This window comes from Drosophila pseudoobscura, chromosome 3 (genome assembly GCF_009870125.1).
Source record: "Drosophila pseudoobscura strain MV-25-SWS-2005 chromosome 3, UCI_Dpse_MV25, whole genome shotgun sequence".
In the NCBI taxonomy this organism is placed as follows: Eukaryota; Metazoa; Arthropoda; class Insecta; order Diptera; family Drosophilidae; genus Drosophila; species Drosophila pseudoobscura.
The window spans coordinates 12,707,519-12,729,790 of record NC_046680.1 but is presented as its reverse complement, the minus strand read 5'-3'; the positions used below and the strand labels follow the sequence as shown (position 1 = coordinate 12,729,790).

Genomic DNA, 22,272 nt, shown 5'->3' with positions numbered 1-22,272 from the left:
TTTTATCTTTAAACTTGTTGCTGTATTTGGTTTACATACAATGCAGAGTTGCGCACAATGAAGGTGGCGGCGTGTACTGTGTCGCCGGCAGGTCACCAGGTGAGAATGGTTATCATGGCGCGCAGCAGCTCGAGAATGTCCCATCCGTTGCGACGCAGAATCTTCAATGCTCTGGCCACATCGTGTTTCTTCTGCAAATTCAGACAGATATAGATTAGTGTGGATTACAGTCGTAGGAGGAAATTCGAAGAACCCACAATATTGGCGCGGAGAGTGTCCTGGAACTCTGTCGACGTGACCGTGCGGGAAAACAGGGCAAAGTTCGAGTTCTTGGACTGGGCATCCACGGAGTAGCCGTGCACATCACTCTTGGGCATGAGGGCCAGCAGGTCGGCGATGAAGCTGTTATTCTTCTTCTTGACCTTACTGCAGTCGCAGCTCTTTTCGGCCTGGGGCACAGGCAGCGCGATGCACGCAAAGATGTCCAGGATAAGCTCGATGTCTGTGGTGTTTACGCCGGCAATCTGCAGCTCCTCTAGTGCCGTCTGATAGGCCTCGCTCTCCTGCAGCAGCAGGGCCACCTCCTCGAACCCGGGGGTGTTGAAGAAGCGTATGGCCTTACGGAACTTGGCGTCGCACTGAGAGTGCGTGTCGATCAGTGCCACCAGAGCCTCGTGGTCGATCAGGCCGCGCACATCCTGGAAGGCAGCGCAAAGGCGATCGTCCTGGCCATCCTTGTCATCGTTGAAGTCCGGTCCGCTATCGGAACCATTTCCTCCATCTGGGGGACAATATTCTGAGTCATTTCTGGCGTTGGACTGTGCGAACGTGTGGCAAGCAAACACCGCCAGCACGACGCAGAATAAGGTCAGCGTCTTTATGTTCATAATCATCATCTATCTGGCAGAGATTCGCGTTGATTTTGACTCTGAACTGTAGCTAGCCACTCGCTTTTATAGCCACTTTTCTACCCGTAGATGCTATTACCAGCATTTCCTTTCCAGCCACTTCGCTTATCAGGCGAAAACACCAATTAGTGTAATTTAGAGCCGTGCAAATGTTTTTCCTCTTATCAACCAGAGAAATTCTTAGAATGACATCTCGGCACATACTCATACTCTGTCATGACGCATGTAAAAACAAGGCCTGGAAAGTGGCAAAAACACCTTCTTAACAGGTGATTACTGAAATACTGAATACTGAAATGAATCTATGCTGTATTTGTCATTGAATTTCTCCACCTTCTTGTGCTGGTATCCTTTACGCCATCCTCTAGCGTGGGGGTTGCTGGCGTTCTTAATCCTATATGATCCGCTTATTAATGCGACAAAGGCAAGGGACTTATAAATTATGCACTTGATGCCGCTAGTTGAGGATACTTTGCATGCGATTATAGTAATTATGAAATGTCTGGAAAGTAGGTCAGGAAAGTGGAAGGGCATGACTGAAAGTCTGTGGTACATACAACAAGTGGTTCACTGCAGGGATTAGCTTCAGCCACAACTGGTATTCGAACTGGACAGAATACCAAACACTTTGACCCATCAGATGACAGCCCCAGAATGCAAAGGACTCAACTGTCCTGCAAAAGTAGCCATTCTCAAGGGGGGGGTGGGGGACTCGGAAATGGTTTGATTCATGCCACATTGTTTGTCCAGCAGTTGCGTTCAGTTCGGAATCATTTTCAGTGCGGGCTTTGAACAAATGGTAGACAAAAGAATGCAGCAATTGTACGTCGTGCGATGAATCGAATGAATTTTTCAAATTCAATTTCCTAACACAACGTAAAAATCGTTTGTAATAATATTAATAATCATACGCACCGTTGCACCGGATCTATATCTAAATTGCCATGGGGTCTCACAACATGCCTCCCCCTACTTATAACGTATCGCTTCCATGACAACCAATTGTAACAAATATTTGCCAACCAATGTAGCGGAAATAGTTGCATTCTTTTTCAGTTTTGTTTCTTGTTTACTATATTTTTTATCTGCCCGTAAAAAATTCCACTATACTATCGCTCAATGGCAAATAATGATGCATGTACGAAACAAATGGCAGATAGCAAAATGTGAACACACTTGGAAAACTCTAGTTTGCCGCCTCAGTTGCTAGTAAAACTGCTCTTCAGTTCAAGTCCCTTCCTGCAGCAGAACTGCGATTTATCTGTAAGAATGAAATGAATCCAAAAACTGATACTATGTACAATTTAGCCGGTCAGCAGAACTTCAAATGAAGCAGATAAACTACAGGCTGGATTAAAACTTTCCGTTTTCCCAAAGGTTGAGTTCAAAAGTATTTGAAAAGCGTCCCCGGTATCTTGTTGCCAAGGTCAAGTGCAATGAACACACACATTCATGTGGAGGAAAAGTTAAAACCGTGATCAATAGTTGGCCCTCCAGCCCCTTGCCATTGCAATTTTCCATCGATTGGCATTATACTTGTGTGCTGGCTGCTAATAAAATGCCTTTTCTAAAAGGCAAACCGCAGGCAATTGAGCCGCTGTCAGTGGAATATTCTCCCTCATACAGGCCGTCGTACTACTCTGATTTCGTCTCTGCTGATGGCAAACCGAAGCTATTTCTGATGTTTCCACATCAACCACAAAGCAGAACCATACGCCCTCACGTCCATGCATATATGTACCTACATAAATGTATGTGTGTGACAATGCCACAAACTTGTTTGCCGCTCCATATATGGGAAACCATTTTCATTTCCCTGGATAATTTACTCAATTAGAGACGAACTGGAAGGCTTTGTGGCATTTACGAGAATCGCTTTATTATTGCACTTAAGAGATGTCCAAAGGCAGCTGGGAGGGGGGAATGGAACAGTGGGTGGGGCACACACATGCTACTCCTAGATCCGACTGACACACTAAATTTAGTTGGCTGATAAAACTAAAGTGAACTAAGCCGTAGAGGCTGCTAGGAGGAGCGATGGAGAACAGATAGAACAGGGGCTGTGAAAGTTGAACAGCTAACTTACTTCGATAAACAGGCTTAATTAGCGACCAAAGCTGAAAGTCAACAGACTGTCAACTGGAGCTGGCACTAGGCGCATTAGGACCAAATCCAGGCACACACACACACTCAAGCATATAGCCACGCATACTAATAATGTTAATGCCACCAGCAGCAGGGCCCAAGTACAGTGGATAAGGGCTAGCCGTCTCACTATCAAAGATCCCTTTGCATGGCAACAGATAGTTGTATTGAATTCTCATAATAGAATAATTTAATAGATTTAACTTTCGTGTTTCGATGGATATCATTATCATTAAATGGATATGATTGAAGGCTCAGTTATTTAAACCTGCTAAGAAATCCGAGTTAAGCACTTGCTGGATTTCGCCCCACAGTGCCTGGAGCTGGACAAGAGTTTCCTGAAGAGTTTCGCCGACTGTCAGGCTTAATTATGTGCAAGCAACAATGATATTTGTATTATCAGCCTGTCAATGTCAAACGTCAGAGCCAAACTGACCAGCGGCGCCATCACCAGATGCCAGCATATTCCATCCCAAGCCGCCACCCCACAGGACTTAATATAGGTTGGAGAACAGCAGCCAAGAGGGAGAGTGAGCGGGGTTCCCTGTTACGCCCACGATATATGCACATATACATACGTATTCCGATTGAAAGGTGGACGCAATAGCCCAAAGTATTTATGCAAACACACACAGTCACACACACACTTACCTCCAGAGTCATGACTGTACTTGGAAAAGCCTGGAGACGGAAAAAGGCAGTTGGAATGGTGGCAGTAAAAGCGAGAAACAGTTGATATGGAGGCATAAATAAATGCAGATTCATGACTGTCCAGTCAGCAGACAAATGATGTTCAGTTGAAAATCAGTGAACCCCAAAATTTCAAGATTCCCAATCCTTTTGCCTTGGCCTTGATCTTAAAGTCTCAAGACTCTCGAATCGCATCGAATTGGAAAAACGACAAATAAAACCTTTGTCGCCTAGTGTTGGGCGGTAAACAATTAAAAATGTCAAATGGCAGCGGGGAATGCGGAAAAAAGGACTCAGGGGCAGCAAAATGGGCGAATAGAAAGTGACAGCCCAAAACACAATGGCAAAGTGTTGTCATCTCGACAACAGGGAAAAAATTGTGCACCCTCATGTGGCAGTCACATCTCTCAGTTTTTAGGACATCTCTCCGATGGGCTGGTGGGCTGTTCTTCTGTGTGTGTGTATGTAGATTTTGATAGAGACAAGGGAAAAAGAAAAATAACGAAATTATATATACCCTGCATCCGAGAACGTCCAAATTATGACCCTTTCAAGTTGTTCGGTAGCAGAAAAAATTCCTATAAAAATTCACAAAATAAAATGGGAGGCAGAAAACCCACCTACTAACTTGAGAGAACAAGCAGGAAAAACGGAATCACAGGAAATACCTCAGAAAAAGTGCATGCAAATCAACAACAAAAAGTTGATTCCATGAAAATTCATAAAAATCGAGCTAAGTTCATGAAAATGCATTTAATAGCATTTCGGCAAAAATATTCCGCAAAGTGTTATAACGCTTTTTTGTCAGTTTAGTGGAATTAAATATGTTGTCAGACACCTTTTTAAAACTTTTTATGAGAATTAAAGGGCTTAATAGTTATTTATCGAATTCTTTTCCAAAGTGTTGTCTTTATATTCCAGAAAATAACAATTGAAATAGATTGAAGGTGGCAGAAATTTTCACAACCCTTTAGTTTGAGAGGTTCGTATGTTTTGAGTTCTTTTCTTATCCCAAAATAACATTCTCCGCTGAGGTCTGTTGCGTAGGATAAAGGTACAACATAGATATGAGCAGTAGAAAAATGAAATGTAGAAAAGGCAAAGACAAAGGCATGCTGGAGTTTGTCTAGACAAATTGTGCCCTTATGCCACTGCCACACACACGCTCTCAAGGACACCGGCATGTTTGAGACTCATTTCTGCCCAGTCCACCCTTTTGGAATCTCTGTGTGTGTGTGGACTCGACACGACTGGAGGGTTTATCAGTTTAATGGCTGCCATTCTCGCTGAGCCTCCATTCAGGTGAATGGTTGCTGGGCCTCGAAATTGGCAACATGAGTTGGCAGCAACAGCAGCAGGAGCAGCAGCAGCATCATCTGTGGGTGAAAAAGTAATTTGTAAGCAAATTATGATAAATTGTAGCCGTTGATGAACCCGCGACCGGCACACCGAGCTCAAAGGGAACTCGCAGGATACCCATAAACAGGAAAGCAACTGCTAGAGACTACCATGATTTAGGGGGATGGGATCTATTGTATTCATTATTTTAGATAAATTATAAATAATGTGCTGCAGCAGCCAAACACTCTGGTTACAAAATTCAATTTGGGTCAATGCGGAACTCTTGACAATTTATGGCCAAGCAATTGCATCGGAATTGCCAATTTTGCGGGAATTTATTTAATGAAATGCAAATCAAATAGTTCTTCTCGTATTTGTGTTTGTCCCATAAATAACTCGGGGGAAAACCCCTTAGGAATACGTACATATGTATACATATGTATATTCGCATGTTTCCTTTTTTTCAGACATCGGTCAGGCAGCGGCTCAATTAAAATTACATTAAATTGGATTTGAATTGCGTTTTCCGAGCTGGCTTTTCTTGTGCCTGCCCCTTTGGGGCAACTCCCTTTCCCGTAGCTGGAATTGCCTTTTTGTGCAGATAGCGCCACAAGCAGCAGCATCAGCATCAGAAGCAGCTGTCTATGCATTTGGGATTTGAGCTTAAGACAGAGACGAGGACGACACTCAAACGACTTGCCCGCAGCGCCTCCATCTTTCCATCTTCATCTTTTTCCCCACCATTCTTCCTGCCAGCCTGCCAGCCAGCCAGCCAGCCAGCCATCTCCTGTCCCCTGGCCTGTCTGTATGTCTATGCATTCTCTGCTGTGGTATTTTTCATGTCGCTGCATTGCTTTCAGCCACCAGCTCTGGCCAACTTCAACTCAACTCGGCTAACTTGACATTCATGCAATTTCCAGAACCAGAAGCAAGAGCGGCACTAGAACAAGAGATAAAGCAGTGCGAAATTTTACATTTGCCTTGTTTGTTGAGTTAAAAGGTGCCAGGGCTTCGAGTTTGTTCCATTTTGAAATGGATTTCAATTTGATTAATTGACTAAATGGCCATTCCATACGTAGCTCCATTCTGTACAAGACCTCCAAGTATTTTCCCTAGTATTTCGATGGAAATTCAATTGAAGTTACTTTCACAAAATATAGCAGTACTGGTATATAGGTGCATAGGAACACACGCGAGACAATCCAATTTCACTGAAGCAATTCAATTGAATAGAACACTTTGATTTGAGCTGAAGGGGATTGATTGGTTTGATTTGGGATCAGGTAAACTTGATCTAAAATAAATTGAACAAAAATAAATAGACACGTGTAAACTTTCAAATGCAAATAAACATTGTCAGGGGAGAATTCAATTTGCTAGCCCATTTGTCGATGGATATCTACACAAGAATTACAGCGTAATTGTGTGGAGTGGTATGCACCTTAAATGGCTGCTCAGGTCAGTAGAAGTTCAGTCAAATCTGTAATAATTCCAAATAGTTGACACCACCAAGCCACATGCAAATTTTCTCACACACACAGAGAGAGAGAGAGAGAGAGGGAGAGGGAGGGAGGGAGGGAATGGCCATAAAGTATGCATCGAAAGCGTGAACACGCTCTGGGCTGCTGCAGTACGAGCATTGTACATAACCGAAACTCTTGTTAAATATTCAAAATTATTTGCATGACCGGCTTGCCAGTATTCGATGTCGATGGCAATGGCGATGGCTACAGCGATAGATGAACGCTTCGGGGATCGGGGCATAAAGAGAATCGTTCAGAGGACACAAACACCTCGCACACACATCGGCATTTGTTCGTTTGCATACTTGATTTGTGCATATGTGTGAGCAATTTATGTGGCAAAGGGAACTTTAGCAGATTTGATATTCAAGCGCTCTGTATATATGTATGTATATATGTTTGTAGTCTCTCTGTACATACATATGTACCTATGGATAGACTCGTAAATATGCCAGAGCGGACATGTAATACGATTTATATGCATGAATCATATACAAATATTTCAGTGTCCTGCCCCTGTCTGTCAGCAGCAATTGGCGCCTAACCAAATGCAAATTGGAGGAATTAAAAGCCCGAAAATATGGAAACTAAATGGAAGATCATAGCTTGTGGAGTTAGTTATCGAGTTGCACGAAATCCAAAAATAATAGACTTCAAAACTGGCAGCGAAAAAGGCCTTTCGTGAATATTAAAACTGTTCGATTGGACATATGTACATTTTAAAACAGAACGATTCCAACCTTAATCCCAATTATGGACTGGTTAGCCTTTGTAGCGTAGCACTTAGAAATTCTCTTTGCTTTAAAAGAAACGACGCCAATTGAAGCCCCTAGCAGACAGAGCAAATGACGCCCAAGACATACATAATTATGTACATTTTAGAATTCCACACAAAATGACTTAAAAACCTTGATACAAATATATTAGCTCTCGAACAATCTCATTTGTGTGCAATCAGAATGTAAATATGCCTGGCCAAGCTGTCAGACTGCTAATGGATAATTTGGTACGACATGCTGGCCTATTAGTTCAACTGACAGGCGAATAAAGTTAGGAATTTTGTTGGGACATCAGAGTGCGGTTAACCCGGCTGCAGACAAACCTCAAATGCTTGGTCAAAGGCCCTGCCTTCAGGCTGCTGCCGCTCCTTCAGATACTGCCACACCTTGATTACATTGATGCATTTCTACATCATTAAGCCGTCTAAACACCATTAAGGGACAATTTCTGTGTGTGTGTGTGTGCGCCACAAGCCAAGATGTTGAGGTATATTGCTTGTACTAGTGTAGGTGGGTATAAGTCAAGGATAGTCGTATCTGGTAGGCATCTACATAGACACACGTGTGCGCGTGGGCTGGCATCACTTCCGGTTGAGTGCTCAAGCACAGAGACAAACGAGCGAGTGCTGTTGTGTTACTCCGCACTCATTTACCGTCCACTAATGGCAAATCAATGGGCTGACTGAACCACAACAGATCCCCAAGTCCAGCTCCAGAACCGGCTCCGGCTTCATCCATAGCTTTCGCATTCCGACCCTGCTGGGCCCTGGAGCCGCCAGCTGCCTGGTAAATGTGTTGATGACACTTGAATGAGTTTTTGGTCTTTTGTTGATGGTCTTTCGTTGGCGCCTCACGCTAAATTGCACATATTATTTATACATAAGGATTCAACTGACCATAAGTTATGTATATTAGCTAATCGTTAAAGTTGCTTTCGGCGCTGGCTTTATGAACTTGCGCCATTGTGCCCGACTTAGCCCCAACTTGCTTGATCTATGAGTACATCTAGATTTAGCCATTCAATTTAACCTTTAGCTGGGACTTGGACTCGAATTAAGATGGAGGCGGTGGGGATGGTGTAGGGCAACAGAGTTCTGTCGTTGGTTTGGACTCTTACTAATGGCTCTGATATTCCAAAGGGCCTTCATTGATTTTATATCAATCAAAGTGTCAGCAGGCAAAAACCAATCTTAAAAAAAATTTGTAATAACAAATTCACAATGAATCCATCATAATCCATAAAAAAAAAACAAAAACAAATCTATTTAATAAACGAATTTTGAAATATTGCAAAGAAAGCTAATCAGAAATCGATTTGTTAGAACACCCGAACACCTTTACAATGCACGCAGACCTTGATGCGCCGCAGAGGGGTTAATAATAATAGCAGGTCACGCTCCTGGGTGCTTCCCTTCAGAACCTAATGCTCTGGTATTAGAAGCATGAACCAATAGCAATACAATTGTAACCCTTGGCTTTGTTATGGGGGCATTAAATTCCAATTACACGTTAAGTTGCCGCGTTAATGGCCAAGTTAATGCATTTGCATTGCTCCAACCTCGGACGATACGCCACTTGACGCCACCCAAAGCGATGCGGGGCGTGCCCGTCGTTGCCCCAAAATGACAGAGCATGTTGAATACATTTTCACATCTATATTTATGTGGTATACGCATCGGTGTATAGTATGTTTCTTTTTTTTCTTTATGTATCCAAGCGGTATAAAAATTTCTTTGTACATGAATTTGGTGGTGTTTGTGTGAGTGTGTGTTGGAGCTTTTTTCCCTGTGGCTTGGTTTGCGTCCTGTGGTGGTGGTATTTGAATGCAAGGTCAAATGAACTTTTCACCCTATAGTTATAAATAATATGCATGTGGCGATTGCTGAATACGCTTAGAATCTAGAATTAAGATTAAGATGAAGCGGATAGTCCAGGCGGCTTGTCAATGGATCGAGAAACTCCGCCCTGTAGCCTAATCAGTGTGTTTAAAAGTACTATATAGCTTCAAGCTATGTTCGGGGCTTGCTTTGCTGTTATTGGGATATCCGTATTGGCATTCGTAGATATATTCGAACTTAGATAAATCTGATTTTCTTAACATCACATTGTTGGTTCTTTGATAATAGTCGCAGGGGCCGCTTAATAGCAGCACCAGCTGGGCCTCTCCACCTCGCCGAGGGCTATGTGCTCAATGCTCCAGGGCGGCGTCTCCAGGCGGCCGACACCATTCGTCTTCACATCCTCGCCCTCAACGGCCAGGCCGATGTCCACGTACGGCAGTCGGAAGGCAGCATTGCCTGGACTCCGAGCCAAGGCGGCCACAGTGTGACTAAAGGCAGTGTTGGTGTTGGTGTAGGCCAGGGAATCGGTGGACTCGAAGGAGCGCAGCGAATGGCTCTTACCTTCGTCGGCGAGACGCACCATCCCCAAAGCCGTTGAGAGAAAGACCTGCTCCAGTCCCTGATCCGTTTCGGTGGAAGTCTCAAAGTAGGTGGCCCCAATGGAGGTGGCAAACAGGAAAGCCTCGTCGCGGGAGACGGCACGCTGCGCCTGCATGTCCATCTTGTTGCCCACCAGCGTCAGTATCATCGGATCCTGGACATTGCGATGCAGCTCCTGTATCCAGGACTTGATTTCCGTGAACGTCTTATACTGTGTCAGATCGAAAACCAGAATGGCGGCATTCGCATTCCGATAGTACATAGGTGCCACCGCCCGGTAGCGCTCCTGGCCAGCGGTGTCCCAGATCTTAAAGAGATGGACAAATGGTTGAATGATTAGAGTTCGTCCGTGACTTGAACTTTAATTGAGTCATTCAGTCACTCAGCGTTTATTCTGCAATTGTGGTCTTTATGCCCTCGCGCTCCCACAGCAATAACAATCATCTGGAGGATTGTGGAATGTGCACTTCAGCTGTGCGTCCGGTCCTCTTTATGCCCTCTCGCCCATTCAAATCTTCATAAAAATTTGGGGCAACGACATGTTCATTGTCGAAACTAAATCGAAGCACAGGGGAACCGCAGAACGAGACAAAGACCTCTACGAATCCACAAATACACAAACTATATCCCATTATGTATTCATTCTTATTGTTCTCAGACGGGTATTTCTGAACGGTTGTTGGGTTTGTCGGGCTCTTAAAAAGGAGAAAGTTTTTTCTTATGGAAAAATTTAAACCTTGAACTTTTTGATTTAAAGGTCCTGTGTCTAAAATTGGAATTGTGCACCAAAATGTTTCGTAAAACGACTTCACAATTATTGGGTTACCTTAGGGTTCATAAAGAAACGACACTAATCGAAATGAAACTCTACACTTATCTTTGGGTTACATTAAATAGGGTACAGCCCAGTCGAGAGTGTGCAGGGATCTCTCTAGTTATTGCAGCTCCCATTGTTATATGGTTGCGTATAAAAGCGGAATAACCCAAGAGAAAATATACGAGAATATGGGAGAGAAAAAGGGCTGGCAACCCTATCACAATGGGGGAAAACTGCTGCTGCTGGCCGCCGCTCGCGCTCAGCTTATCAATAAACTATAAAAAAAGAAAGTACGCTACAAAAAAAAAACAAATAACAGACAAAGTGCAGTGGACGCAGAAATTGCAAAATAAAAAAAAAACATGCAAATAAAATAGCCGAGCTAGAGGTGGACAGGGGACAGGGCCAGGGGCAGTGGCAATGGCAGAAAAAGCCCAGATTAGCGTGTGCCTCCAACCGTTCCGGGGATCCAGCAAGCAAATAGGATTAGTGGGCGTAGGGCCGAGGGAATTCCTTTGGCTTTCGGTTTTTTACGGCCACATTCCAATATTTGTGTGGGTGCCTGAAAGGGATGCGGGGTCGATGTTCGGTGTTCGGTAGGGTGGTTGTACGCACTTGCAATTTGATTTTGACCTCGTCCAAGATGATGTTGCACGTGAAAAAGGAGACGGCTATTGTCGGCACCTCGCTCTCGCTGCGATGCAATGTGTTCTTGATGTATCGGATGACCAAACGCGTCTTGCCCACGCCTGTAACGACAAACAATTGAAAGTAAGACTCCCATATAATACGAATTGAATACACCGAGTCTTATCTGCGGACACCGCATGGACGGCCAGCAGCGCACGCATTAATAGACCTTTGATTAGTCATGGCAGAGTAAACAATAACATGAAGCGTAGTTATATTTGAGACGTAGCACCCTCGTAAGGTGGTAAACAAAGATAAGGAAACCGCTCCGAAGGCCCCAAAACCACATTTCATTGTCTGAAATGCACTTGCACTTGAGAATCCCCGGCCATGACTGTACTCCCGCTTTGCATCTCATCTCGATGGATATGTAAATGAATCATATCTAGTCTAGGCTCAGGGAAGAACAGATTTCACCAGGAACAAAACGCAGATGAATCAATGCCAGCAGCCACAACTGGATAAAGCATACACATCTGTTCAGAGTACATATGAACATATATACTAGGTGCATAGTATTTACATTTCTAGGTGAACTTTGCATGGCCTTCAACAATTTAAATATTAGCATTACAACAGCCGCTTAGACCTAGGCCTGTCGAAATAACGAAAAACAGCCAAAGCAAACGAAAAAGTTGCAAAGTCGGGTACAGTAGAGACTAGCGATTGGGTATGGGAACCACTGTGTGGATGGGGAATCCAGTTTGAAACAGAAATCGCCTGTGAAAAAGGGAAACTACTTTGCAGAACTTTTTACTGGTAGTAAGATACACTAAAGACAGACCTCTAGAATCTAAAACTGACTCCCAGTGGCCTTATTACTCTCCGTAAACGCTGGCTTTTCTGACTGATGTTCAATTTAGCGGGCATTCCCTGCTTCTGCTACTGCGGGCGGCTGTTTCTCATGGATTTAGCAGACTGATAAGAATATTTCAGACCAGACAGCCTGACTGACTGCCAGACCCGCCTCCTTTTTAGCCCCTAGCAATGCCTGCAGAGAGACGATCCCGAATACCCCATCATTAAGCCGAGTGTGGGAGCAGTTCAAGGCTGCCGCTTATCGATTTACCCAGAGTATGTTCGTTGCTGCTTCTGCTGCTTATCGCCTTACAAATGCTGAAATTACGTGCAATCTACGGATTCTTATGAATGAAATGGAATTTCAGCCATTAAATTAATTGCAATGCATATTTGCTCTTACCTCGCGATCCGAGCACCACAACTTTGCCCTCAATTCCGCGCATCTTCGAGAAAAGCAATCAATCGACTCGCATGGCACGGAGTAAGTGGGGGACGTCAGTCAGTGATTTAGTCACAATTGCTTAGTTTTTATTACTAATCAAAACAGGCCACTGGCGTTCCAAAACCTCAACAGGTCACTCAATCACTGGACTTGTGCAGTTGAAGAGCGAGTACAGTTTTTCTATGTGGGTTTATCGCACTTGGTGGGGATTTTGTAGTCGAAAGTGCTGTGCCACTGGCAAAGATAAAAGTTTAAAAAAAATTTTATTTGTTGTTATTGTGTTAAACGCAAATCAGCTGTTTGGCAGGGCTGCAAACCTCTTCGATAGTTATACCGATATTTTATTCGCAAGGAGGATTTTAGAGTTGCGGATAGAAGATGTTATTGCATTTCATTCCAGTCAACTTTCTAGTCAAACAATTTATGTATTAATATAATTAAACTGATTTATATGTTTGGTTAACACTATCTTCAGTTTCATTTCAGTCACAAAGTAATTAATAACAGTACAAATATCGCCCATCACTAAGGGCATTTCCGCGACGCGTTAACATCTTGCTACGAGCAGCAGGGTGACCGTTTCTGGTATTTTGAATACTTTTCGGTATTTTTGAACCGACGGTATATTTACGGTATATCAGTATATAATGGTATATTTTGTCAATTTCATCAATCTATTAAATTTCATTTTCAGCGGTATTCCAATAAAAGCAAGTAATAAAAATAAGCCAGTTAAGTAGAAAATTGATTCATTAATCGTATGAAATCGGTATATTTTACAAGTGAGACCGTATATACTGTAGAAACTGGTTTTCGCCGCGCTCCATGTGGTGTTTTTTAGTGCTAAATGGTATTTTTGTCATCTATTAATTTAATTTTCAATTTTATATAAAAATGCAATAAATGCAAGTATTTCGAATAGGCCAATCATGTATAGAATTGATTCATCAATCGTGCAAAACTGAGTGGGCATGGCTAAATATTCCATATCGATAGTATTATTCAACGGAACAAAGAATATGAGGAATTTGAATTCGCCGCAGTTCGATTTAGCAACAATGAGTCCCATTCCATCCACAATGTTGCGGCAACATTTACTTGAAAACCGTGTTTTAGTCAAAATACAATAAAAGCAAGGACTAAAAACTAACCAATTGTGTAGAAAATTGATTCATTAATCGTATAAAATTATGTGGGCATAGATAAAGGCCCGGTTGACAACATTTAAATCCTTGTCGCTCACATTCAAAAAATTTCGATTTGGCGCGCACAACTCGGTATATTTTTCAAGTGAGACCGTATATACTGTAGAAACTGGTTTTCGCCGCGCTCCCTATGGTGTTTTTTAGTGCTAAATTGTCTTTTTGTCATCTATTAATTTAATTTTCAATTTTATATAAAAATGCAATAAATGCAAGTATTTCGAATAGGCCAATCATGTATAGAATTGATTCATCAATCCTACAAAATTGAGTGGGCATGGCTAGATGTTCTATATAGATAGTATTATTCAACGGAACAAAGAATATGAGGAATTGGTCGTTTTTTGAATCGAATTTGATTTCGCCGCAGTTCGATTTAGCAACAATGAGTCCCATTCCATACACAATGTTGCGGCAACATTTACTTGAAAACCGTGTTTAGTCAAAATACAATAAAAGCAAGGACTAAAAACTAACCAATTGTGTAGAAAATTGATTCATTAATCGTATAAAATTTTGTGGGCATAGATAAAGGCCCGGTTGACAACATTTAAATCCTTGTCGCTCACATTCAAAAAATTTCGATTTGGCGCGCACCACTCGGTATATTTTTCAAATGAGACCGTATATTTCGGTGCTGTTCTGAGGGTCATACTGTGGAAATACTGGTTTTCGCCGCGCTCCCATGGTATTTTTTTAAATTTCATCAATCTATTAATTTAATTTTCAATTTTATATGAAAATCCAATAAATGCAAGTATTTCGAATAGACCAATCATGTATAGCATTGATTTATCAATCGTACAAAATTGAGTGGGCATGGCTAAATGTTCTATATAGATAGTATTATTCAACGGAACAAAGAATATGAGAAATTTGAATTCGCCGCAGTTCGCCGCAGTTCGCCGCAGTTCGCCCCAGTTCGCTTTAGCAACAATGAGTCTCATTCCATACACAAATGTTGCGCATTCCATACACAAAAGTTGCGGCAACATTTACTTGAAAACCGTTTTTTGGTCAAAATAAAATACATTAAGGTAATTTAAAGAAGCAATCTTGTAGAAAATGCATTTATCTATGGAATGAAGCTAAGTTGGCAAATCTATATAGCTTGAAATATAGGCAATACCCGATTCGCCCCAGTTTCGCTATTGCAACAATGAGTCTCATTCCATACGTAAACATGTTGCTAGTTCCAAGCACACATACCCTGGGGGAAATGGATGTTATAGAGTTGTGAATACGTTTGTCTTCCAAGGCTCAGTAGGTATCAGGATCGACAAAAATATACACGAGATACTAATAATACACATAAATAAGTCAAAAACATATCAATTTGAGAAAAGGTCTTAATAAATTGCGTTTGATCTTCATATAAAATTAGCGAAATAGGGTGTACAAAGGGCTATACACGCATCTCGTCTTCAAATACCAGCAACATTGCGACTCTTTTTTTTGTTGAACTATTTGGTTTAAACCTTTTTTTACAATAAATACAATAAAAGCAAGGATTAAAAACTATCCAATCTTGTAGAAAATTGATTCATTAATCGTATAAAATTATGTGGGCATGGCTAAATATTCTATATAGCTGGTAATATTCAACGGAACAAAGAAAACGGGGAATATGAATAATAGAACTTGAATTCGTTAGTATATTTCCAGTATATTTTGAAAATGAGACCGCATATTTGGTATATTATTATCCGCGGTCAAGCTGCAGATGTTCACACCAACCTTTTTGAAAATAAATAAATTAACACATAAATTAATTAATAACTAGTGCTTTGAATGCCATTATGAAGATGAACTGAGATCAAGGAAAGACGGACGCACAATTGGATATAGCAGAGGGTGTGATTGCGTGCGACTGGACCGCACTAAATGCGCGCACAAATTCACCATCTACGCGCGTTTTTCGCTAGGGCAGCTTAAGTGAAGTGCGGAGTTTTCTGACACCTGGGGAAAAGTGCCACATTTCCAAAAGGTAAATGCACTTTTAGCCGATTGATGCAACCACAGATAACCGACAAATCGAGAGTCAGCGGCTTTTGTGCTCTTGTGCTTTCATTTTCATTCGGATTATGCTCCAAAAATTGGAGCGAGCCTGTACATAATGCCGCGTGCATAACCATCAGTACTACAACAAAAAATCTATTTTTAATTAAAGAATGGCAGCCAGCAACTCTTTGAGGCACAAAATTAACAATAGTTATGAATCGGAACCGTCTACAGGAAGCGGGGTATGCAAAAACTTGTCTTTCTCTAGGAGAATAATAATTCAATTAGTGCTGTTTTTTCAGTCTTCGCTCAGTGAAAACAATGAGGGACACATATCTGACGAGGAGCATATGAATCTGCCATATCTAATGAAACCAAAACCACTGAGCAATGAACCCGTCCTAGCCTGTCGGACAACAGAAACGGGTACGCCGCCAAATAATATTAAGGGCAGCCAAGAATCGCAATTCCGTGGCTTTGGCGAGAGCCCCTACGGCCAGGTCAATGAGCGTTTGTATGGCTCCCAACTGCCAGCCCTAAAGCTGCCCGAAGTAAAGGCCTCATCAGCTCAACGACCGTCCCCGGGAAGGATTGTCTTTCCCAGATTCTACGACACCCTAATGGAGGAAAATAGCTGCAACGCTGTCGACATGGCTGTGTCAGTTCCCGAAACAGCAGCCACGATCACAACGAAGGACAGTAGCTGCCTTAGCTTCGATGGCAAAATCAAAAGTCTAACTGAGAGACCTGAGGAGAAGGAGCAGCAGCAGCAGCAACCAGGTCCCTCCACTGCCGACCCTCGACTCTCCACTGTGTTGGAAACCTCAGTAAATACCTCACAACAAAAATACAGCAACGAACGCTCGCCGGATCTCTTTGCCGACAGTGACGACGATGCGGAGAACGTCGATCAAGTGCCCTCCAAAGCCCCGGCAAGAACTCTCGAAGATCTGCCCGAAGTCCTGGAGGAGTCGCAATGTGTAAGTGATGTGCGCCCCCGCAGGTCACTCACTGCCCCAACAGAGTCGAGTTTTGCGGACGAGCAGACACAGGAAGCATCGACCTCTCAACTCAACGGCAGCGACCCGCGCTCTCATTTCCTGGAAAACTGCCGACGCGAGCGGGAACTTTATCGAAGGATACGACGATGTCTGCAGGGCGTACGTCCGCCGCCGACTGTCACCACTCCCGATGTGGATGTAATTTCAACGGTTATAGATATGAAGGAACAGGTTCTCAACTTTCTCTCTCAAAAACCCTCCACCTCAGCGGCCATCATTGCGGAGAGCGAAATCAGCAACAGCTCCTCATTGTTCAAGCCCACGCACAGCCTGTCTGATGCGCAGAACATGGGCTGGCGCGAGGTGCTGGGCGTGAGGCAACATGGACTGAGGTGAGTCCATCAAAGGTCTGAATAATGGGTGAATTTACGGAAAAATTTGCTATCCCTGTTTAGTTACAATTTGAACAAGGCTGCCGAACAAAATGAATACCTCAGTATGTCCGTGGTGGATCGCTATGTAGGCGTGGAGACAGCCACGTCGTATGTGCGTTCCCCATCGAGTGCCAAGAAGCGAAACATGCGCATGAAGTGAGTTGCATATTATATTTTCATTTTATATAATTATTAAATGTGAGAACCCATTAAACTTTATAGAATGCTGACCCAATCACCTGGCAATCGTCTCAGTCATCTGGCAAAGCGACGGGCCATATTTTCATCTGCAAATCTGGCCACAAATTCCCTCAAGCTGAACAGCTCGATAGGACCGCAAATTTTACTTGACACGAAGTAAGTTCCTTGAGTACCTTGTGTCGCCATGGAAGTGTCTTAATTCTTTGGTTTTGCCTTACAGAAAAGTGCGCAACAAAAGAAAAGCCACACCCAAAAGGAAAACGCCCGGCAGCAAGAAGAAAGGTATGTTTGAAGATAAGATAAGCCAAATATTAACCAAAATGTATGTCATTATGATGATTTGTGTGGTTTTTTAGCGCGTAAAACGCCAACTTCGTCGGCGCGCAAACGACTCTGTCGCACCGATCTCATTAAGCCGGGACCCTCGAGGGAAACCTCAAAGCGCGCCCTTTTCCAAAGTCCAGCCAAGACCCTCCAGCAGCAACAATTGAGGCCGCCCAAGCCTCTTTTCAAGCCGGAGATCGCAGATCGCGTGGAAAAATCGAAGCGTGCCCTCTTCTCGCCCGACCACCAGGGCAGCAGCAGCAGCAATCACCTAGAGACGCTGCTCAAGCGGAAGCGCAATGCCTGCGATGATGAAGATGCGGAGCTGGCTAGCCAGAGCAGAAAGCTATTCCGGTCCGACAGCAGCGGCGCAAGTGGACTGACGCCGCGTGCCCTGAAGATCAAGAGTCAGAGCTTTTGTATTGGAGCTGGTTCCTCCACAGCAGCGCATCAGCAGAGGATGACGTCAACTGTGTCTATGTCTGTCAGCAATGCCCGCCTCGGTCTAGGACTAAGCGGCAGCAGCAGTAGCCTGGCCACCAGCTCGTCCATCGGCACTCCTCTTCTGAGTAAACTGCCACGGGCGCACTCCGATATGAGTGCCACGCCCAACAGCAGCATGACGGATAACCAGCGCAAGGTGGGTTTCATTGAGGGCAGTACTGGCTTCATATCACTCACATTTTTACTTCTTTTATGCAGAAAATGCTCTGGGCCGTGTCGCAAGCTTTGCAGGAGAGAAAGATCACGGCGAAACATGAGAGTTTCCGCCAGCATGCGTCTGACTTGACACGCATTGTGAAGCGGATCTTCCAAGAGTTCTACCTGGGACACACGACCAGCAACAGCGAGACACTGCTTCGGTAAGTTCATGCCAGCTAGGCTTCGGCATTCAGAATCAGCTATATTGGCATTCGTTTTCCCTTTCAGGTTGGCCAAGAAGTTTGCCTACAGCGTGGTAGCAGGAAAGAATACCGATGACGTTTACATGCAGGCCCGGAGTCAGGAGAGCGAGGCCAAGCGGCTGTCGAGCACACGACTCTCCGGCTACATTGGACCCGAGGAGTTTGCCCAGCGCAAAATATTGCTGTCGCAAGCCAGCAGTTGTTCCTCGCAGCAGTCGACCTCGCTGCAGGTTTCGCAATCCATTCACAGCTTATTCGGCAGCGAGAACTCGGTTGACGCGTTTGCCATGAGCCAGACGAGTCAAGCCACCGCCTGCACAGACACCCAGTCCAGTCTGATGGATCGTATTTCCGAGGATCTGTTCTGCAAGGAGCAGCAGCAGCAGCCCATCAGGTCCAATCTGACATTGCAGAATAGCTCCTCTAAAAGCAATCTGGGCGGCCTGGCGCTGCGCGAAAACGTGGACGGTGAGCTGCGGCGGTCAGCGCAGAAGAATTTCACGGGCAAGGATCAGCGAAACATCAGTCCTTACTACGGAGGCGGCGGCAGTAATGGCTCGGCACGGAAGTTCCAAGTACCCCCCATCACCAGCCACAGCTCAGGGGTCAAGGCCAAGCGACAGATTTCTTTTGACAGCTAATGTATCATCAGTGCCCCCTGGAAGGCGACATTTGTTTAAAGATAAATGGGTGAATGTAACACTCTACTTGGCCATCCATCCACCCCTCCACGATTTATGGACAATGCAAGCAGAATATTTACAATGATCTGTTTACATTTTTTTTTTTTTGGTTGTTTTAGCTTAATTTATTTAATTGCAAGTGCAGCATAAATGGTAGGAAGACAACCCCTTTGAATTGATTGTACAATTGATCATATACAGATATGGGTCTGGTCTTATAGATTGCATCCCACTATTCTCGCCCGGAACACGTATCGTATCATGATTGCAAATTAGTTGCAATTCAGCTAAGATTAACGACACAATTGGGATTTATTTTATGCGACCCCCGCGCTCGATCAATGCAATATTTTCCACTGAAGTTTTAGGCTTAAATACATAAAGTAAACCCATCAGCAGTTTGTGCTTAAAATATACAAATTTTAACCAGCTCAGCCTCAGCCAAATGTGTAATTACCTGAAGCGCCGAGTCAATGTTTGTAAGATGTGAAATTGGATAAATAAAAGTCGGCTCCGATTCAATAGTAACCACTGCGATGGATGTAGCGCCGCACTAGGCCGAACGATACGATGTGGAAGACTACGGCCACGAGCAGGAGACTGAAGCAGTCTAGCCAGTAGGTGTAGTCGGCGGTGCGGTAGGAGGCCTGCTGCAATACCTCTAGGCCACTCTTCACGCACGGATGGTCCGCGTTGATGGGGCAATCTAAAAGGAAGAGATTCCTAGATACATGTTTGAATGAAATCCAATGTATCCACCTCACCAATGGTGTCAATGTCAATCCAGAACTTGTACATCAGCGCCTCATTTGAATAGAAGAAGAGCGACAAGTACTTGAGCCCCGGCCAAGTGTCCACATTCATATATACGCCACCGAATAGCAGGAAGATCAGATCGAATGGCGCCGCACACTCTGATGCCATTTTGTCCGACTCAAAGAGGCTGGAGAGGAAGACGCCATAGCCTACGGCGGCTACGGCAGAGAGACTCATGAGCAGGCCCATGTACAGGTAGAGCAGAAAGCCACGCGTATAGTAAATGGAGGCATAGATAACCGACAGGAAGACGTAGCCCTTGAAGAATGCCACCGGCACAAAGGACAGCACCAGGGCCACATAATAGGCGGAAAGGCTGTAGGTGCCCTCTCCCACCTCCCGCCGTATGATCGGCAAGGCGGCGGGAAATATGTAGGTGACGCCGTAACTGAACGTGAAGATCATCTCGGTGCTGAGCATGAATATGGAACCTCCCACATCCTGTACGGTGCGTTGGGTCAAGCCACCAATACCGGAGTACATTAAAGAGAGCGTCACAGAGGTGATCTGAAAGAAGCCCACATGGATTACAAATCCTTGCGGGAGGAGGAGGATTGACCAACGCACCATAAAAAATCCAAAGCCAATGAGGCCGCTTTTGATATTCCGCAGATCTTCAGTCATGAAGCGAACCATTAGCAGATATACCTGGTATATCCAACGTATCTTCTTGCTGGAAGCGATTTATAATTTAAGCAACTGAATTATATCCCCCTTATGATGTCACTCACAAACTCTGCATATGCTTCAGGTAATCCCCGCTGTAGCTGCGGGCCAGCAGCCAACTGCCGCTGTAGAGTCCATCTGTATCGTGCTCATACCTGGCACGCAGTAAGGCGCCGGCATTCTTTGCTCCCTGATTGTCCGCCAGCGTCTTTAGGTAGAAATCAGCAGGATTGCAGTTTATTGGAAGTTCATAGCCCAGACTGTAGCAGAGATAGAAGCGTCAATGGACCATGGAAATTAGCTGCGAAATACGAGGATGCTCACTCTGTGAAGAACTTGGCTGCCTGCTCGGTCCGACCCTGGTAGACAATCCGGCCGCCATCCATCAGAATAATGTGGGTGAAGAGCTCAAAGATGTCCGACGTGGGCTGGTGGATGGAGCAAATAGCCGCCTTCTTGAGCGATCCGTTCGGACTGCTGTTTAGGAGGCCCAGCGTGGGCAGATCCCGCATTCCTTGCAGCAGACTTTCGTGCGATCTGCCAACAATCTCCATTTCGATGGAGTTGCTGCCGCTGCTCTCGCCACTGGCCGTTTCGAAGGAGTCCTCGCCGTACACCTGGCTCAGAGAGTGCTTGGTTATGCGGCGACGGGTGCACAGATGACGCAGCGTCTTGATCACCGAGTAGGCGCTGAAGCTGTCCAGGCCTGTCGTGGGCTCGTCGCAAAACAGAAAGATAGGATCTGTGATCAGCTCTTCGGCCAAACTTAGGCGTTTCCGCTCTCCCCCGGACAGCTGTTGGATGCGAGTGTGGGCTGAGTCCCTGAGACCCACAGCCAGCAACAGATCCACCACGCGTTGACGCTTTTCCGCCTTGGTGGTGCGGCGATGCATCTTGAAGTGCGACTGATCAAAGGTTCAATAAAAGTGTGTTGGAAAAATGTCTAGAGGAGAGAGTGCAGTGACCTACCATGAAGTAGAGATGCTCGTAGGCCGTAAAAGTTTTAAGATTGATCTCGAACTGCGGCAGAAAGCTGGAGATACGCGTCATCTGATTCCGCTTCATGGCCATTCCGTTCAAAACCACATCCCCGGTTAGGTTACCCCGCAATCGTTGCGAAATCGCTGCCAGCAATGTGGTTTTTCCAGCTCCCGAGCCGCCCAATATGGCGATGAGGTCGCCGGTATTCATGTGACCGCTAGCTGCAATGGTGACACACCCCCACACCGCAATCAATCCAATTCCTATTCCCATTCCCACACTCCAACAGTGGAGTAGCCTTACCGTCTTGGAGTATCCTCAGCTCACGCTTCTTGCGGCACTCGTTCCAGAAGCTGTAGTTGCTCTGCTCCTGGGCGGGCACATAGTAATTGAGATGCTTCCACTCCAGGCACAGGGACGGGCCCTGCTGCTGCTGTGGCCCCGACTCGTTCATTCAACAGCAAGAAGAGTTCAATGGACG

The 22,272-nt window shown here is 44.6% G+C and overlaps 4 protein-coding genes across 5 annotated transcripts; 1 reads left to right on the top strand and 3 right to left on the bottom strand.

The window, feature by feature from the left end:
• LOC4804471 (uncharacterized) lies at window positions 1-934 on the bottom strand. The gene is made up of 2 exons (XM_001360992.4): window positions 258-934; window positions 1-191 (listed from the first exon to the last, which is right to left on the bottom strand). Exons 1-2 carry the CDS (start codon window positions 894-896, stop codon window positions 93-95), a joined length of 738 nt encoding a protein of 245 aa, XP_001361029.2. The 5' UTR covers window positions 897-934; the 3' UTR covers window positions 1-92.
• Window positions 935-9,069: 8,135 nt separating this feature from the next.
• Window positions 9,070-12,875, bottom strand: RabX1 (RAS oncogene family member RabX1). 2 transcript variants are annotated; one of them, XM_001360991.4, is made up of 3 exons: window positions 12,536-12,871; window positions 11,260-11,393; window positions 9,070-10,134 (listed from the first exon to the last, which is right to left on the bottom strand). In XM_001360991.4, the coding sequence occupies exons 1-3, from the start codon at window positions 12,576-12,578 to the stop codon at window positions 9,526-9,528; spliced, it is 786 nt and encodes a 261-aa protein (XP_001361028.1). In that variant the 5' UTR covers window positions 12,579-12,871; the 3' UTR covers window positions 9,070-9,525. The 2 variants fall into 2 exon arrangements, with proteins under 2 accessions (XP_001361028.1, XP_033233852.1); XM_033377961.1 differs by lacking the exon at window positions 11,260-11,393 and having other exon boundaries at window positions 12,536-12,875.
• A 2,604-nt stretch (window positions 12,876-15,479) lies between these two features.
• mi (cyclin E-interacting protein minus) lies at window positions 15,480-19,720 on the top strand. Its single transcript, XM_001360990.4, has 9 exons — window positions 15,480-15,766; window positions 15,950-16,022; window positions 16,083-17,173; window positions 17,237-17,371; window positions 17,438-17,572; window positions 17,637-17,698; window positions 17,773-18,380; window positions 18,443-18,603; window positions 18,671-19,720. Exons 2-9 carry the CDS (start codon window positions 15,951-15,953, stop codon window positions 19,284-19,286), a joined length of 2,880 nt encoding a protein of 959 aa, XP_001361027.3. The 5' UTR covers window positions 15,480-15,766; window position 15,950; the 3' UTR covers window positions 19,287-19,720.
• Window positions 19,424-22,272, bottom strand: bw (brown). The gene is made up of 7 exons (XM_002138500.3): window positions 22,095-22,272; window positions 21,780-22,012; window positions 21,135-21,715; window positions 20,876-21,070; window positions 20,712-20,817; window positions 20,093-20,651; window positions 19,424-20,034 (listed from the first exon to the last, which is right to left on the bottom strand). The coding sequence occupies exons 1-7, from the start codon at window positions 22,243-22,245 to the stop codon at window positions 19,847-19,849; spliced, it is 2,013 nt and encodes a 670-aa protein (XP_002138536.1). The 5' UTR covers window positions 22,246-22,272; the 3' UTR covers window positions 19,424-19,846.

Coding starts and splice junctions, on each gene's coding strand:
- LOC4804471 (XM_001360992.4), bottom strand. CDS start 896: ATGATGATTATGAACATAAAGACGCTGACCTTATTCTGCGTCGTGCTG. Junction 192..257: donor ACACTCTCCGCGCCAATATT/GTGGGTTCTTCG, acceptor CTGAATTTGCAG/AAGAAACACGATGTGGCCAG.
- bw (XM_002138500.3), bottom strand. CDS start 22,245: ATGAACGAGTCGGGGCCACAGCAGCAGCAGGGCCCGTCCCTGTGCCTG. Junction 20,652..20,711: donor TTGGCTTTGGATTTTTTATG/GTGCGTTGGTCA, acceptor GGCTTCTTTCAG/ATCACCTCTGTGACGCTCTC. Junction 20,035..20,092: donor GATTGACATTGACACCATTG/GTGAGGTGGATA, acceptor TCTTCCTTTTAG/ATTGCCCCATCAACGCGGAC.
- RabX1 (XM_001360991.4), bottom strand. CDS start 12,578: ATGCGCGGAATTGAGGGCAAAGTTGTGGTGCTCGGATCGCGAG. Junction 11,394..12,535: donor TGTGGTGCTCGGATCGCGAG/GTAAGAGCAAAT, acceptor TTGTCGTTACAG/GCGTGGGCAAGACGCGTTTG. Junction 10,135..11,259: donor AGGTCAAAATCAAATTGCAA/GTGCGTACAACC, acceptor CATCTCTTTAAG/ATCTGGGACACCGCTGGCCA.
- mi (XM_001360990.4), top strand. CDS start 15,951: ATGGCAGCCAGCAACTCTTTGAGGCACAAAATTAACAATAGTTATGAA. Junction 16,023..16,082: donor AACCGTCTACAGGAAGCGGG/GTATGCAAAAAC, acceptor CTGTTTTTTCAG/TCTTCGCTCAGTGAAAACAA. Junction 17,174..17,236: donor GTGAGGCAACATGGACTGAG/GTGAGTCCATCA, acceptor ATCCCTGTTTAG/TTACAATTTGAACAAGGCTG.